At 41.2% G+C, this 18,807-nt stretch overlaps 1 protein-coding gene across 1 annotated transcript in view; it reads left to right on the top strand.

The window, feature by feature from the left end:
• The window catches only part of LOC129868431 (probable ATP-dependent RNA helicase DDX10), a 69,841-nt gene that overhangs the window by 12,095 nt on the left and 38,939 nt on the right, over positions 1–18,807 (top strand). Inside the window, exon 2 of the mRNA XM_055942396.1 lies at positions 5,143–5,199. Within this exon, the coding sequence (XP_055798371.1) occupies positions 5,143–5,199 (57 nt within the window). The remainder of the gene's footprint in view (positions 1–5,142; positions 5,200–18,807) is intronic.

Genomic DNA, 18,807 nt, shown 5'->3' with positions numbered 1-18,807 from the left:
TCTGAGAACAGCGCTCAGAGCCCAAACCAGCCAAAATAAATATTTGCCATGTTGCGCAGTCAACATTAGTCATAATAGCATTGTAAATATTCACTTACCTTTGATGATCTTCATCAGAATGCACTCCCAGGAATCGCAGTTCCACAATAAATGTTTGTTTTGTTCGATAATGTCCATCATTTATGTCCATTTATGTCAAAATAGCTTATTTTGTTAGGGCGTTTGGTAAACAAATTAATTATATGAAGAGTGCCTTGGTCCTCCTTTCTTTTTGATGACCAATTTACCCATTTTACCAAAGGGGTAAATTGGTCATCTTCACCTTCTATCTACCAAAATGTACTATTGTGTACGCTTCCCTTCCTCCTCTTTCTACTAAATCCAAAAGAGCGTTCAGGTCCAGTTGGACAAAATGTTCAAAAAGTTATATTACAGGTCGAAGAAACTTGTCAAACTAAGTATAGAATCAATCTTTAGGATGTTTTTATCATAAATGTTCAATAATATTCCAACCTTAGAATTCCATTGTGTGTAGAAAAGCAATGGAACGAGAGCTACCTCTCATGTGAAATGCGCATGACTGAGAACGAGGCTGCTGGCAGACCCCTTAGTCAAACAGCTCCCATCCGGCCCCCCTTCACATGAGAAGCCTGAAACAACGTTCTAAAGACGGTTGACATCTAGTGGAAGCCTTAGGAAGTGCAACATAACCCATATCCCACTGTGAATTCGATAGGGGCTGAGTTCAAAAACTACAAATGTCAGATTTCCCAGTTCCTGTTTGGATTTTTTCTCAGGTTTTTGCCTGCCATCTGAGTTCTGTTATACTCACAGACATCATTCAAATAGTTTTAGAAACTTCCGAGTGTTTTCTATCCAATATTAATAATACTATGCATATATTAGCATCTGGGACTGAGTAGGAGGCAGTTCACTCTGGGCACGCTATTCATCCAAAACTGAAAATGCTGCCCCCTATCCCAAAGAAGGGCCAGAAGTATACAGAATGGTGTCGTCTGCGTAGAGGTAGATCAGAGAATCACCAGCAGCAAGAGCGACATCATTGATGTATACACAGAAGAGAGTCGGCCCGAGAATTGAACCCTGTGGCACCCCCATAGAGACTGCCAGAGGTCCGGACAACAGGCCCTCCGATTTGACACACTGAACTCTATCAGAGAAGTAGTTGGTGAACTAGGCGAGGCAATCATTTGAGAAAACTTGGCTGTTTAGTCTGCCAATAAGAATGTGATGATTGACAGAGTCGAAAGCCTTGGCCAGGTCGATGAATACGGCTGCACAGTAATGTCTCTTATCGATGGTGGTTATGATATCGTTTAGGACCTTGAGCGTGGCTGAGGTGCACCCATGACCAGCTCTGAAACCAGATTGCATAGCGGAGAAGGTACGGTGGGATTTGAAATGGTCGGTAATCTGTTGGTTAACTTGGCTTTCGAAGACCTTAGAAAGGCAGGGTAGGATATATATAGGTCTGTAGCAGTTTGGGTCTAGAGTGTCTCCCCCTTTGAAGAGGGGGATGACCGCGGCAGCTTTCCAGTCTTTGGGAATCTCAGAGGATACGAAAGAGAGGTTGAACAGGCTAGTAATAGGGGTTGTAACAATTTCGGCAGATCATTTTAGAGAGGGTCCAGATTATCTAACCCGGCTGATTTGTAGGGGTCCAGATTTAGCAGGTCTTTCAGAACATCAGCTATCTGGATTTGGGTGAAGGAGAAATGGGGGAGGCTTGGGCGAGTTGCTGAGGGGGGTGCAGGGCTGTTGATCAGAGTTGAGGTAGCCAGGTGGAAAGCATGGCCAGCTGTAGAAAAATGCTTATTGAAATTCTCAATTATAGTGGATTTATCGGTGGTGACAATGTTTCCTAGCCTCGGTGCAGTGGGCAGCTGGGAGGAGGTGCTCTTATTCTCCATGGACTTTACACTGTCCCAGAACTTTTTTGAGTTTGTGCTACAGGATACAAATTTCTGTTTGAAAAAGCTAGCCTTAGCTTTCCTAACTGCCTGTGTATATTGGTTCTTAACTTCCCTGAAAAGTTGCATATCACGGGGGCTATTCGATGCTAATGCAGTACGCCACAGGATGTTTTTGTGCTGGTCAAGGGCAGTCAGGTCTGGAGTGAACCAAGGGCTATATCTGTTCCTGGTTCTACATTTTTAGAATGGAGCATGCTTATTTAAGATGGTGAGGAAGGCACTTTTAAAGAATAACCAGGCATCCTCTACTGACGGGATGAGGTCAATATCCTTCCAGGATACCCGGGCCAGGTTGATTAGAAAGGCCTGCTCGCTGAAGTGTTTTAGGGAGCGTTTGACAGTGATGAGGGGTGGTCGTTTGAGCGCAGACCCATTACGGATGCAGGCAAAGAGGCAGTGATTCCTGAGATCTTGGTTGAAAACAGCGGAGGTGTATTTGGAGGGCAAGTTGGTTAGGAGGATATCTATGAGGGTGCCCATGTTTACGGATTTGGGGTTGTACCTGGTGGGTTCATTGATAATTTGTGTGAGATTGAGGGCATCAAGCTTAGATTGTAGGATGGCTGGGGTGTTAAGCATGTCCCAGTTTAGGTCACCTAGCAGCACGAGCTCAGAAGATAGATGGGGGGCAATCAATTCACATATGGTGTCCAGGGCACAGCTGGGGGCAGAGGGTGGTCTATAGCAAGCTGCAACGGTGAGAGACTTGTTTCTGGAAAGGTGGATTTTTAAAAGTAGAAGCTCGAATTGTTTGGGTACAGACCTGGATAGTAAGACAGAACTCTGCAGGCTATCTCTCTGTAGATTGTAACACTGCCCCCTTTGGCAGTTCTATCTTGTCAGAAAATGTTGTAGTTAGGGATGGAAATTTCAGGGTAGTTGCATTCTTCACATATGATTTGGCACAGTATTTGCAAATGTACACAGCTTTTCCTTCTACATTAGCTGCAGTGAAATGTCTCCACACATCAGATGGTGCCCTTGGCATTATCCTATAAAGATTAGAAAATAAATAGTAAAAAAACAACAAATACAATTCAATGTACAGATAAATAGTTAAGCAGTTAGATTAAACAACTCCTTTGTAAGATAAATGTTTTAAAATGAAACATGTATGGAAACAGGTGAATTAACGCTCCTCAGATAGCAGGCTCAAGCAAGCTAAAACCCACATGGTAGCAAAAACTAACTAGCAGAAATTGTTAACAAGTTAGAAATGATTTAAAACACACTTTGCTGTAGGCTACTATTTACTAGTTAACAAAAAAATCTTTTATGTCATATAAAATATATTCACCCCACCCAGTATTGTAATCAAAACCAGAAAGCATGTAGTCCTTGGCTCAGACAGTGTGGTAGTGTGGGCTCAATAGTATCTCATTAGTGTGCAAGATCTTGAGAATCAGCTGTACGTTTGATGGAAGAATGTACTGTACATGCAGAGGGTTGCAATTCCATTGAATTGGGGATAGTTTAACCAAAATATGCCACAAGACCTAGAATTGCCTTATGTGTATCCCACAAAAAAAAATCACTGTTATAAGCTTTCTTTTTTTAATGAATTTAAGCAAAATTCCCCAAATTCCTATGGAAAATGTCCCTGAAAATGTTGGTTAATTTACCGGAAAGTTTACGAACCTTTGCAACCCTAGTCATGGCCTAGTGCTCCTCGCTAGCTCTGTAAAATGCTTTAGACACCCCCAAGACACCTTTCCCCCACCGCTCATATCTAGTCTGCCTGAAAACCAATTAGAGCCAGGAGCAAGCTCTCCTCCCATATTGTCGGGGCCTATATAAAATCTGCGTGTGCGGAGAACGCAGACGGCATAACGGAATTCAGCAATATTAAAACATTTTGGGAATCAACTAAATGTATTAAACTTGGGCAAATTAATACATTTTCATCAAAAGACATTAACAAAATGCATCAGTGACTTGTATTTCCTGCAACTTTCTGAAGAGGCAATGGCACGAGAATTTAGCTTCAGTGTGTGTGTGCACTGTACGCGTGTCTTCCAATTTGTGTAGCCGTTAGTGAGGATTCTAATGAAAACACATCTGGTAGATGGAAAGGATTTCCCCAAAAAACTCAATTAGTTAATTACAAAGTAACCTATGCTTACCTTGCAGAATGATATGATTATTTGCGTCAATCGAGGATATTTGTTTAGAAAAATCTACCACCACGTGCTCTACAGAAGCACAGCTAAATAACAGCCTCCTGCTAGGTATGTACTTAGCTACACACCAAAATCAATATTTTCATACATTTTTTTCAGACCTCAAATGGTCTCCTGATGTAGTTTAAGCATTGGACATAATTTGGTTTTTGTTATAAAAAAAAAGTGTCAGAGAGCAAAAACCTGAAAAAATTGACATTTCAGAAGTCTTGGAAAAAACAGAATTTAGGGGGAAAACTTAACGTAATAAGACGAAAAATGTAACATATTTTATAGGGCCCTATATCAGGGACAAATGAAGAGGGATGGCTGGAGGACATCGGCTGTCCCCCCCATTCCACCACACACACATAATGCAAACTGTGGTTTTCACAGGGTGACATTTGGAGCAGAAATGAAAAACACATGAATCAGCTTCTGAATTTCCTAAAGCAGTCTCCCCACGCATCTAATTAGGCTTCTGTTTTAACACACTATCCTTATTTCCCCCTCCAGTGGGGGGTTTCACTCCAGTGTCAAGTTGTTCACTGTGATCAGTTGTTCTCCCTGAAAAGTGCCGTTTTGGCCTAATGATGGCAGAGGTTTGCTTTATTTTGAACTGTGTTTTGCATGTCAGCTTGTTTAGTGTTTGGTTTCCTACCTGAAGGACGTGACTACCTCTCGATACTCTGATTGCTACCTGTCTAACCACTCCTCTGTCGCTCTGTTCTCTTTCCATCCTCTCGCTCACTCTCTCCTCTGACCCATGGCCAATTTATCAGAGAATGTAACTCATCATAAAATGAAAAGCTACATGGAACATAAAAGTTAAAGCATATCCTCTCATGGAAGCTCTGACAATCAAAGGAATTACATCCATTTCACCAAAAAACAACTTGCCCTGAAAGGCATGGATTAAACTGCTCTATATGACACCAAAGTCTGGTAAGATTGACATTGCTCTTAACTCATTCTCTCCTTTCTCACAGGAGAAGAGACTGAAGGAGAAGGCTGCCAGAAGAGAAGCCAGCAAGCAGCACACTGAGGTAAGTCTCCCCCTCCTCCATTTTACAGCACAATTTCTTCTCTCCCACCCTGAAAAGCATATCCATCACAACGTGAATGGTTTTGATTCCAGGCACTAGCTCCTCTTCACTCACGCTACATTCAACCTTGGCTGTTTAGTTATATATCTGTCAGGAGGGTGCAATTGAACTCCAGTCTAGCTCCAACAGGGGAGGCAGTCTTTAAAGGTCTTTGTAACAAAGGCAGAAGAACATTCTCTCCTCTTCACCCTACTGTATGTCAGACATGGAATGCTGAGTCCCCTGTCGCCGATGTAGCACTTAGCTTTCAGATTGGAACAGAATACATTGAGAGAATGGGTTGAGCACAATGGTAAAGTACTTTACATTGTCTTCAATGTCAGCCCCTCTAGTGAGTTATGTGAATTGTTATATCTTCACAAAAGGGGACATGTTTTTCTGCAGACAAATGCCAAACGCTTTAGAGAGTATCTCCAGCTGAGTCACAGCTCCACTTATGCCACCTACAAGGGAGGATGAGAGAGAAGTGCCTTGTCTTATGTAAAACCCCTGTCACAAAGCATCCGGGGTGTCTTCAGCAGAGAAGAGTGCCCCTCTTCCTCTCATTGTAATATTAAATCCCCCTCTTCTCAGCCCGTCAGTCTGCTCGCCTGCTGGATTCGTCTTGCGTAATGTGAAATTAAAACTGTGTTCATCCTCAGAAGGATTACCAAGCTCTCTTCATTTCTCTCCTTCTCGCTTTCTCTCCCTCTGTGTCAATCAACACACCCGATGCCATTGCATTAATGTTGGTTTACGGCGATAGATACTCTGTAGGTGTTAGGGCAGCATATCTCTAATCCTGCTTCCGGTAGCTCAAGTCTTCTGTTGCCTCCTGTTACTCTGGTGTATAGCCTACCTCACGTCTCTTGCTCTTTTTAGCCCTCCTATTTGGCCTTGCCAGAGACGTGGGAGACAAATCCACCAGATAACTGGACAGGAGGAATATGCAACATCTGAATGCGGCATGATGTATGGGACTATTTTTCGACTCAGTGGAGTCTCCCCCACATGAAAACCTCCTATTGGTTAAATCAGACATTTATTGACATTTTCCAGTTATCCTCCCTTTCATTGGGTTCAGAAGCCACATTTCCCATCTTTCTTTAAATCAGGCAATTTTTTAAAAGTAGCTTTCTTCTCCATTCCAAGTCTGATCTCATGTTTTACCAGCTGTACGTTAAACCAGGCCGGTTCTTCCTGGTATAAATGGGGGCTGTGTGTATTGACCCATGCTCCGCCATGCCGGACACTTCTCCCGCTGCCGTCCTCCCACTCGCACACAGAGACAATTTGAGTATTACAGGCTGTCTCCACTGGGCAAAGGGCCTTCAACTCTCCACCGTCCTCTAATTTATCATCCCTAACACTGTTCCTGAAGCCTGTGAGCGCAACAATGGTGGCCTCAATAAGGCAGCAGGCCAGACTTATACAGGCTAAAGCAGATCAAATTGTTGGCGGCGTTATTGCTTTTTAGGTTTGTTAAGGATTTGGAGGGAATTGGGAATATCTTGGGTCAGATATAGAATGTTAACAACAATTAGTGCCTTCTACCATGCCGTTGAGGGAGTTAAAAAAAATGTCATTTGAAGTTTTATGTAGTTGTGTGGTCCCTTAGTTTTTTCAGTTCTTACATATTTCATTTAGATGTTCTCTGGGCAGGATTTAAAAAACATATAAGATACACCATCTTGTTTCTAAGGGTGCTATTATTGATTATTTAGGCACAATGCTCAGTAGTTGGATAACTTAAGGATATTATACACCTTTTTATGTAAGATCTGACTCTGACAAATGACTGGGCTCATGTTTTCTCACAGGAATATGTTGAATCCAGAGGATTGATGCAGAATGAATCGTGTTTGGTATCAGCTACCTGTGCCATCCAGTCTGTCACTGAGGCCCAACCAGGCACAGAGAAGCTCTGCTGCATTCATATCTGCAGCTTGTTTTCCTGTGTCCAAACAATAATTAATCTCACTGTTAACTGAAAGTAAATGAAGGACTTGTCACAGCTTGAGGTGGAAGCCATTAACTCATTTATTTACCCAACTGAAAGTGAAGCAATTTATTTTTTCTGGTTCCCATTAATTCCAGAAGCACAAAAGTAAAATCTTGTGTAATTGCTTCAGATGTTTAAGTTCTAGGGGGAGACATGTTAGTAAAGATCCTAAAACGAGGAGCGGAAGCAAGAGGTAGTTCTACCTGTCCTCTTTTTGCAAGTTACGAGCAAGTCTATGGGCCAAATGTCCCCTTCTGAAATTCGAAAGATGCGAACACCTGCAAAGTCGTGTTTTGTCCAAATGATCAGTGACAAGAAATCTGTGCACCGGAACAAAGTTAATTGTTAGTTGTCGCATCCCGCAGTCTGACAGATTCAAAGATACCGGTTATGTTAAATGGGTTTGTCCACGAGAGATTACGTTCCAAGTGACACCTATCTGATTTTATTTTCGTAACATATTTAATTTATAGGCTCTATGTTGGTAAAAGTCCTGATGAGTCCTCACTCAAACCCTACTGTCTCTAGTCGTGTCTACACTTGACAATTACATGCGACTTCTGCTATCAGAATACGAAGCTCGCATTGAAAAGATGAGTCTCAACGCACAAATGTTGCTTTGTGGTCTGATTGTGTTCATATCTGTCTGACCACTTCAGGAGGTGGCCAGGGATGCGTTGTGTGCAGATTTCTCCTCAGTCTGTACGCAATCAGGCTACCGAAAGCACATACAGTGGACGACATCATCAGCACTCCTCCCACAAGTCTCCAAAAATAGTGTGTTTTTGGACATAGGGGCACCTTTTCATTATAATGTTGGATGAAATACATTCCTAGAGTGTGGGGAACGCGTTTGCTGCCCTCATAAATGCTAGTTAATGTTTAGAAGGGGAAAAAATTATGTTTGGCAAGAGTTATAGGGCGTCGCACAATTTTCCCAGCGTCGTCCTGGTTAGGGTTTTGCCGGGGTAGGCCGTCATTGTAAATAAGACGTTATTAACTGACTTGCCTAGTTAAATAAAGCTTTTTAAAAAATGCTCGTTTGCAATCCCTTTAGCGTTGCTTGTTACCTTGCTGGCTAGCAACAGAGGTTAGCTGGCTACTTAGCTACAGTAGTTAGCTACTGCCATCAGCTGTTGTTATTATTGTTATTATCAATAGATACTGGCATTTGAATATAGCGCGGGAACGGACACCATGTGGACGAATGACATGTTCGGAATTCTATGATCAGAACTCCGTTATCAGAATACAAAAGCTGCATGTACTGTCAAGTCTAGAAACGGCCTCTGACATTGTCATAACTACAATCAGAATCTTTAATGTCCACAATAGCATTGGGAGTCAACTCCATTTAAATTTAGTCAATTGAAGGGAGTTTAAATTCCACTTTAAGAGTTAAAAATAAATGTCACACTCACCAGGTTTCCAGCCAACCTTTTTATGGGAGTAAGGTACATGTCAGATGAATATAAATCACAACAGGCCTAATAGAAAGAGCTAATTTGTATGTAAACTTAAATGTTGACAAAACAAAATACACTAGACAAAGTGATCTTTTTTTGTTTGTAAAATTAATAATGCGATAAATGGCGGTGGAAACGCAGTTTATTAGGCTACACATTAGTTATGATCATCTTCACAGGGTGGTGAAAGTGCATGGTGATGAGCCTGATGTTCCTTTCCAATAAATATTGAGGGTCTTATTCTGGTGACATGATGATCCACACTTGACTGCTGTTTGACAAATAATAATTATCTCATATAGAGTTGAAGTCGGAAGTTTACATACACCTTGGCCAAATACATTAAAACTCAGTTTTTCACATTTCCTGACATTTAATCCCAGTAAAAATTCCCTGTTTTAGGTCAGTTAGGATCACCACTTTATTTTAAGAATGTGAAATGTCAGAATAATAGTAAAGAGAATGATTTATTTCAGCTTTTATTTCCTTCATCACATTCCCAGTGGGTCAGAAGTTTACATCCACTCAATTAGTATTTGGTAGCATTGCCTTTAAATTGTTTAACCTGGGTCAAACGTTTTGGGTAGCCTTCCACAAGCTTCCTACAATAAGTTGGGTGAATTTTGGCCCATTCCTCCTGACAGAGCTGGTGAACTGAGTCAGGTTTGTAGGGCTCCATGCTCGAACACGCTTTTTCAGTTCTGCCCACAAATTTTCTATAGGATTAAGGTCAGGGCTTTGTGATGACCACTCCAATACCTTGACTTTGTTGTTCTTAAGCCATTTTGCCACAACTTTGCTTGGTGTCATTGTCCATTTGGAAGACCCATTTGCGACCAAGCTTTAACTTCCTGACTGATGTCTTGAGATGTTGCTTCAACATATCCACATAATTTTCCTCCCTCATGATGCTATCAATTTTGTGAAGTGCATCAGTCCCTCCTGCAGCAAAGCACCCCACAACATGATGCTGCCACCCCGTGCTTCACGGTTGGGATGGTGTTCTTTGGCTTGCAAGCATACCCCTTTTTCCTCCAAACATAACAATGGTCATTATGACCAAACAGTTCTATTTTTGTTTCATCCGCCCAGAGGACATTTCTCCAAAAAGTACGATCTTTGTCCCCATGTGCAATTGCAAACCGTAGTCTGGCTTTTTTATGGCGGTTTTGGAGCAGTGGCTTCTTCCTTGCTGAGCAGCCTTTCAGGTTATGTCGATATAGGACTTGTTTTACTGTGGATATAGATACTTTTGTACCTGTTTCCTCTAGCATCTTCACAAGGTCCTTTGCTGTTCTGGGATTGATTTGCACTTTTCTTACCAAAGTACGTTCATCTCTAGGAGACAGAACGCGTCTCCTTCCTGAGTGGTATTATGGCAGCGTGGTCCCATGGTGTTTATACTTGCGTATTATTGTTTCTACAGATGAATGCGGTACCTTCAGGCATTTGGAAATTGCTCCCAAGGATGAACCAGACTTGTGAAGGTCTACAATTTTTGATTTCTTTTGATTATCCCATGATGTCAAGCAAAGAGGCACTGAGTTTGAAGGTGGGCATTGAAATACATCCACAGGTATACCTCCAATTGACTCAAATTATGTCAATTAGCCTATCAGAAGCTTCTAAAGCCATGACATTTTCTGTAATTTCCCAATATGTTTAAAGGTACAGTCAACTTCGTGTATGTAAACTTCTGACCCACTGGAACTGTGATACAGTTTATTATAAGTGAAATACTCTGTCTGTAAACAATTGTTGGAAAAATTACTTGTCATGCACCAAGTAGATGTCCTAACCGACTTGCCAAAACTATAGTTTGTTAACAAGAAATTTGTGGAGTGGTTGAAAAACTAGTTTTAATGACTCCATCCTAAGTGTACGTAAACTTCCGACTTCAACTGTAGGTAGCCTACTCGCACTGTACTGTGAGCTGTTGGCTAGTGCATGCGTGCCAAGACCAGTGTGGGCACATTTTGTTATTTAACTGCCCAATTGGGATGAAACCCATTTAAACGGGCTGGGAATTCCCAGGGACCTTATGATACGTTATCGCAATACTTAGGTGCTGATATATGTATTGCGATTCTCACAATTTAAAATCCTTCTTTAAACTGTCTACTCCCCTTCTTCTACTCTGATTGAAGTGTATTTATATGGGATCATAGCTTTCATCTGGTCAGTCTGTCATGTTTTGTACACTCAGGGTATGTCTGCTGCAGAGCAACAAGAGCGTTTGAAAATTAGATTTGATCAGTCAGGGAAATAAGTTCTGAAAACACGTTGGCTCACTATTTAAAAAGAAGTTGGAGGACAAGCTAAGCTCTAGGATGAAAAATAGCAGAGTTTTGGCGCAGGCACAGCCGACTAGCGCTACCTACAGTAGTGTTATTTTTATTTTAACACCTTGATATCTGGAGTCAAATATCAATATAATATCATCCAAAGATTATATCGCTAACTAGATGTTTGTTATTCAGGAAAATCTGTCACCAATTTGTTGGAAACCTATCTACCAACACACTTTTGAATTGTCATTTTAGTTCACCTCCAAAAACTGATTTAATTTCAAATTAAATTGAGCTCAACCTTGGTCCACAAAATGAATTATAAATCTGTTCCTTCCATGTAGAATGACCCGTCGCCATCCATTGAGGATTGTTTCTTTGACAAGTCACATTGCTAGTCTCTCTTCCCTAGCGTTGTTGGGTCATTCCATGAGAAATGTGCCATATAATGGACAAAGGTTTCATAGGTTTCAAAATCTTTAATATATATGAGTAGTGAGTCACAAACAAAATGTTTTTTTGTGAATATGCCCATAGTTTTTCAAACCTACAATGCATTCGGAATGTATTCAGTCCCCTTGACTTTTTCCATGTTTTGTTACGTTAAAGCATTATCCTACATTTGATTAAATGATTTTTTTCCCCTCATCAATCTACACACAATACCATATAATGACAAAACGAAAACAGGCTTAAAAATACAAAACTGAAATACCTTATTCACATTAGTATTCAGACCCTTTGCTATGAGACTCAAAATTGAGCTCCGGTGCATCCTGTTTCCATTGATCATCCTTGAGATGTTTCTGCAACTTGATTGTAGTCCAACTGTGGTACATTCAATTGATAGACATGATTTGGAAAGGCACACACCTGTCTATATAAGGTCCCACAGTTGGCAGTGCACATTAAAGCAAAAACCAAGCCATGAGATTGACGGAATTGACAGAAAAATCTCTGCAGCATTGATGGTCCCCAAGAACAGTGGAACCACCAAGACTCTTCTTAGAGCTGGCCGCCTGGCCAAACTGAGCAATCCAAACTGAGCAATCGGGGGATATTTGCGTTGGTCAGGGAGGTGACCAAGAACTCGATGGTCACTCTGACAGAGCTCTAGAGTTCCTCTGTGGAGATGGAAGAACCTTCCAGAAGGAAAACCATCTCTGCAGCACTCCACCTATCAGGCCTTTATGGTAGAGTGGCCAGACGGAAGCCACTCCTCAGTAAAAGGCCCATGACAGCCCGCTTGGTGTTTGCCAAAAGGCACTTAAAGGACTATCGGACCATGAGAAACAAGATTCTCTGGTCTGATGAAACCAAGATTGAACGCTTTGGCCTGAATGCCAAGCTTCATGTCGGGAGGAAACCTGGCACCATCCCTACCATGAAGCATGGTGGTGGCAGCATCATGCTGTGGGGATGTTTTTCAGCTCAGGGACTGGGAGACTAGTCAGGATCAAGGGAAAGATGAACGGAGCAAAGTACGAGAGATCCTTGATGTAAACCTGCTCCAGGGCGCTCAGGACCTCTGACTGGGGTGAAGGTTCACGTTTCAACAGAACAACGACCCTAAGCACACAGCCAAGACAACACAGGAGTGGCTTCGGGACAAGTCTCTGAATGTCCTTGAGTGGCCCAGCCAGAGCCTGGACTTGAACCCGATCGACCATCTCTGGAGAGATGAAAATAGCTATTCAGCAACGCTCCCCATCCACCCTGACAGAGCTTGAGAGGATCTGCAGAGAAGAATGGGAGAAACTCCCCAAATACAGGTGTGGCAAGCTTGTAACATCATAAGCAAGAAAACTTGATGCTGCCAAAAGTGGTTCAACAAAGTACTGAGATAAGGGTCTAAATACTTGCGTAAATCTGATATTTATTTTTAAATTTTTTATAAATGAGCAAAAAATTGTAAAAACCTGTTTTAATCTTAATCACTTTTAGAATAAGGCTGTAGCATACCAACATGTGGAAAAAGTCAAGGGGTTTGTATACTTTCCAAACGCACTGCATGTCATGATCCGAAAACAAATCAGTCATTGTTAACAAAACCAAATGATTAGCAAATTAATGCAAGACAGGTTTTTTCAGATTAACACAGAACGTTTTACAAACAGATTTGTTGCTTTACAAGCACAAGTGGTCACATATGTTTTTGTGAGTGTGACAACATTTGTGATACTACGGATTACATTTGTGACCTGCATTTTACACATCTGTGACTTGTCTTACGTAAGTTGCTCCACATATTTGTGAGTGGCCTCATATACTTATGAGTTGTGTTTTAATGGTCATTTTGTGCAGATATAAAATACAGGACATCCTAAAGTGTCATTAGATAAAATTTTATGTATCACAATTACTTTTAGAAATTCATGCTTTTGGTATGCTTGCTTCCTTTTCTCATTTCCTATATTAATTTCCTCCTATCCTAGCTTCCTTTCCTTGATCCCTTTCCTTTTTTCCCCTCTTGCTTTCCTAGCTCTTTAATCCCAACTCCTTTCCTTATATTTTATCCTAGCTTCTTTCCTCCATACCTTGCTCCCTTTCCTTACATGGTTTCCTCCCCTCCTTTCCTAGTTCTGTTTCCTCCTTTCCTAGCGTACTTTCATTGCCCCCTTCCCATTCTCCCCTCCTTTGTTTTCCTATTTCCCTTTCCTCCTATCCTTTCCATCTCCCTTTCTTTTCCTCCTTTCCTATCTTAATTTCCTTGATCTGTTCCTTCCTTTCTTCACCTCTTTAGCTTTCCTAGATCTTTCTTCTTATCCTTTCCTTATTACTTTTCTTTCCCAAGCTTCCTTTACCAGCCCTTTCTTAGATCCCTTTACTGCTTTCCAAGCTTCCTTTCCTTGCTCTCTTTCCTGTGAGTTATGAATGGAAAGAAGGAAAGGGAGCTAGGAAATGAGGAAAGGGATCTCCCATCTGGCTCAGTTGGTAGAGCGTGGAGCTTGCAACGCCAGGGTTGTGGGTTTTGATTCCCACAGGGGACCAGTATGAAAATGTATGCACACACTACTTACTGTAAGTCGCTCTGGATAAGATCATCTGCTAAATGACATAAATGTAAATGAGCGAGGGAAGGAGGAAAGGATAGGAGGATAGGGTCTAGGAAAGGGAGTTGTTTGCAAATGTGCAGTGTTAATCTGGAAAAAAGTAGCATTCTGTATTTTCAAAACACATCTTTTGTTTGTGATTTACTGCTCATATATATTAAACATTTTGAAAGAAATCTCCATACACAATTTCTACTTAAGCATTTTGATATTTAACCAATATTGAATTTTAAAAGCCTGTTATATTAAATTAAGTTGCCTTTAATTTAGTCCACATGGAGAATTCAATGAATGCATTTTTTTGTATGAATAAAGACTTCAGCACCCTCTGACTTCTAGGAAGGTTTTTACCCCAAAATGTCTCCCAAGTTTTCACTATTGTAAAGCGCTAATTATTTCTGAAGATTATTATTTATTTCATATGATTAGTGAATCATGTAATGTGAACTGAACTTTCGTTTTAATATGATATTCCTTTAAAAATGTTTTCAAAAGAAACATTGAACATCATAGTATAAAAGCAGATGAGCTAGTTCTACTATTTTTCAAATCAAATTTAATTTGTCACATGTGCCGCATACAACAGGTGTAGATCTTACAGTGAAATGCTTACTTATAAGCCCTAAACCAACAATGCAGTTTTAAGAAAATCACCCAAAAAGTAAGAGATAATAATAAATTATTAAAGAGCAGCAGTAAATGACAGTAGCGAGGCTATATATAGGGGGTACCGGTAGAGTCAATGTGCGGGGGCACCGGTGTCGAGGTAATTATGTACATGTCGGTAGAGTTAACGTGACTATGTATAAATAATAACAGAGTAGCAGCAGTGTAGAAGAGGGTGGGGGGGCAATGCAAATAGTCTGGGTAGCCATTTGATTAGCTGTTCAGGAGTAAGCTGTTTAGAAGCCTCTTGGACGTAGACTTGGTGCTCCGATACTGCTTGCCATGCGGGAGCAGAGAGAACAGTCTATGACAAGGGTGGCTGGAGTGTTTGACCATTTTTAGGGCCTTCCTCTGACACCGCCTGGTATATAGGTTCTGGATGGCAGGAAGCTTGACCCCGGTGATATACTAGGCCATACGCACTACCCTCTTTAGTGACTTGCAGTTGCCATACCAGGCAGGGATGCAACCCGTTAGGATGCTCTCGATGGTGCAGCTGTAGAACCTTTTGAGGATCTGAGGACCCATGCCAAATCTTTTCAGTCTCCTGAGGGGAATAGGTTTTGTCGTGCCCGCTTCACAACTGTCTTGGTGTACTTGGACCATGTTAGTTTGTTGGTGATGTGGCTGCCAAGGAACTTGAAGCTCTTAACCTGCTCCACTATAGCCCCATCGATGAGAATGGGGGCGTGCTCGGTCCTCCTTTTCCTGTACTCCACAATCATCTCCTTTTGTCTTAATCATGTTGAGGGAGAGGTTGTTGTCCTTGCACCACACGGTCAGGTCTCTGACCTCACTATAGGCTGTCTCATCGTTGTTGGTGATCAGGCCTACCACTATTTTTGTCAATTTTCTGGTGTTTTGAGGTGGGGAAACTGAGCGGGTTGAGCATAACATGTCAACCCTATTACCCATAGACAGGCTAGAATTGTTTTAACAAGAGAAAAACATTTGAAGCTTGCATTCAATTGCCATTCTCTGTTGCACACAAACTTCCATTCCCCGGTCACGAGGGGATTTATGGCTGATTAAAGAAATCGTCAACCTTTTTACTTTATTTGGCACTTAATAGGCACATACTATAGTCATTTTTGTATTTAACCTCTTGATGAGAACCTATTTTTCATAAATGTCAATGTGCTCTTAGACAGAATATTAAAATTAGGTGAAATCAAATGTTTTTTTGACGGAGTTGCACTTCTCAAAAGGCACCAAATTGATGGAACAACCCTGTTATTTTTTGTTAGTAGCGGGAGACTGCTTAAATTCTTCTCACCCCTCCAGCCCCCTTAAACTATCTTCAAGGGGATAAGACTCTTATGAACTCAACTGCTGCAGACTCTGCTGGTCTTCAGAAGCAAGGGATTTGAAAGATTTCTTACAAAAGAGCTTTGGTGTCTTGAAAGGAGGAGGTTGACTTTCAAAGCAATAGATTGTAACAGTTCATTTAACGGCCTCTCTCATGTAGGCTTTGTCCCAGCGATAACATTGGCATTGAATCCTGTCATGGACATAATCTATGTGCTTCTGTCAACTGAGGTGACTTCAAACAAACTAAAATGCTAATGCTTACCATGGAGTTATTTCAGTAGCCATGTGTTTGAAGTTGGTTGATGATTTTATACATATACTTTGTTGATTTTATGTACTTCACGTGAAGTGCTTCCCAATATGTTGCACGGTGCAGTCGTGTAAAGAATATTTCATATACAAATCTGTTAGGCTTTGGAGACCCTTATCATCGTCACACAGACCAGTGCACAAACATGAACATTTTGATACTGGCCCTACTGAGGCCTGTTAGCTCACTTAGCTCACTGACATTTGAGTGAATCTGATTAAAACACCAATGGGAGCAGATGGACCCCCACTCCCATGCTTTTAAATAGAGATCTCGTAAGACCAAGATTTATCAAACAAAGCCCTCACTTCGGACAGATGACATTTTGCTCGATTCACTTCCACCCAAGAGAAGTGTATTACTGTGATGTCATGCCAAGAAAGCCACAATGCCCGGACTCTACATCAGAAGTTGAAGTTGGAAGGGATAACCGCTCTTTGTTGCCATTTTAAAAGTCAGCTTTGCAGAGAATTTGGCAGCAGCCCAGTGATGGCCAATCCAAAGTGTTTCTCTGCTCCCCTTGGAATGGTTATATCCGACTGAGTCAGAGATGCCTGGAAAGCAGCTGTTGTCATCCATTTCAGGAGGCTGTCCACAGGTTCAGGATGGCAGCTGTCATGTCCATTCTTTTCTCAGTCTCACTTGGGGATACCTCGCATAGCAAGCATATGCAAATGCAGGTGTGTGGATGCAGCGATTAATCATCCAATCGATGCCTCGGCACTGGTGTAGGGAAGAGGTATCCATCCCACCCCTTGACAGCCTGTTTTCAATGGACCTGGTGGTGCTTTATGTGCTCAGTTATCACATCTATTTGGTACCTGAAACGAAGCTACTATTTAATGTTGTCTCATGACTGTCTTTCAATAGATACCCAAAAGCCCATCTCTTAAGTTTTTTTTAAGCACAGTAAATTAAGTATTGTTTATTACTTTGCTTGTCCGACCAAGGAACAGATTCTCGTTTTGTATATTGTTTTGCTGTCCAGATGGATACGAATTTTATATAATGAGCTGTATCAATTTAAACTCAATGATTTTCAGATGTGTTCACTATCTAGTCTCATAACCTTCCCAATATTATCTATAAACCCTCTTATATTTAGCTTTAAAAAAAATATTATAATAATTCCCGGAAAGTCTTTTAGGTCTTTCTTTGATTATAATACCAATTACAAATGCAGGGGGGAGATCTGCATGCACCAATGAGTGCAGACAGCCTAATGTCTGACAGGTTAGTAATAAATGTTCCCTCCCTGCTGCCTGAGACTGCTTTACACATTTTCCGGAGTTAGACTTTCAGAGATGAAGCTCTAAATGAGAATCCTTCACCCAGGGGCCTGAAGAGATTTGATAAAAGTCCATCAGGGAGTGAGCTGTGGTGTCATGCCAGAGTGTCTCCTAAAATACTAACTTGCTCTCGTCTCATCAATCTGTCCACCGGTCTCTCTTATTACTCCCACATTGGGATTTAAATCTGATGTGGCCACACTTAGTTTTGTGTTTTGTGCATAGTTGTTGGCCCAATGTTGATACAGAGTCCATACGTTAATCAGCAAATTCCTTCATTGATTGGAATATGGTCCTACCTCAACCCTGTGTGGCTCTGAACTACCCATGAACAGATTTTTAATCAATATTGTTTTCTTTCAACACAATCAGACCCTGTTCCACCTTCAATAATAATTCCTTGTCCTACGTCTTTAAAGGGTAGAAAGCATCATATCAAATGTATTTATAAAGCCCATTTTACAGATGCAGATGTCTCAACAAGTGTTTATTCAGAAACCCAGCCTAAAACCCCAGACAGCAACCAATGCAGATGTAGAAGCATGAGTTTTTACTTAGCAATGTAACAACACAGTGTGGTCAAAGACGTAACATAGTTGTAGTCCCGATGTGGTTACCTTTTCTTCTTTTTTTTCACCTTTATTTAACCAGGTAGGCTAGTTGAGAACAAGTTCTCAATTACAACTGCGACCTGGCCAAAATAAAGCAAAGCAGTTTGACACATACAACAACACAGTTAAACATGGAATAAACAAACATACAGTCAATAATACAGTAGAAAAAAAGTCTATATACAGTGTGTGCAAATGAGGCAAGATAAGGGAGGTAAGGCAATAAATAGGCCATGGTGGTGAAGTAATTACAATATACCAATTAAACACTGGAGTGATAGATGTGCAGAAGATGAATGTGCAAGTAGAGATACTTGGGTGCAAAGGAGCAAGATAAATAAATACAGTATGGGGATGAGGTAGTTGGATGGGCTATTTACAGATGGGCTATGTACAGGTGCAGTGATCTGTGAGCTGCTTTGACAGCTGGTGCTTAAAGCTATTGAGGGAGATATGAGTCTCCAGCTGCAGTGATTTTTGGAGTTCATTCCAGTCATTGGCAGCAGAGGACAGGAAGCAAAGGAGGAATTTGCTTTGGGGGTGAACAGTGAGATATACCTGCTGGAGCACGTG

Source organism: Salvelinus fontinalis, chromosome 13, assembly GCF_029448725.1.
Source record: "Salvelinus fontinalis isolate EN_2023a chromosome 13, ASM2944872v1, whole genome shotgun sequence".
NCBI classification, from domain to species: domain Eukaryota; kingdom Metazoa; phylum Chordata; class Actinopteri; order Salmoniformes; family Salmonidae; genus Salvelinus; species Salvelinus fontinalis.
Note: the sequence above shows the minus strand (reverse complement) of the source record. Positions and strands in the feature narration are given on the sequence as shown.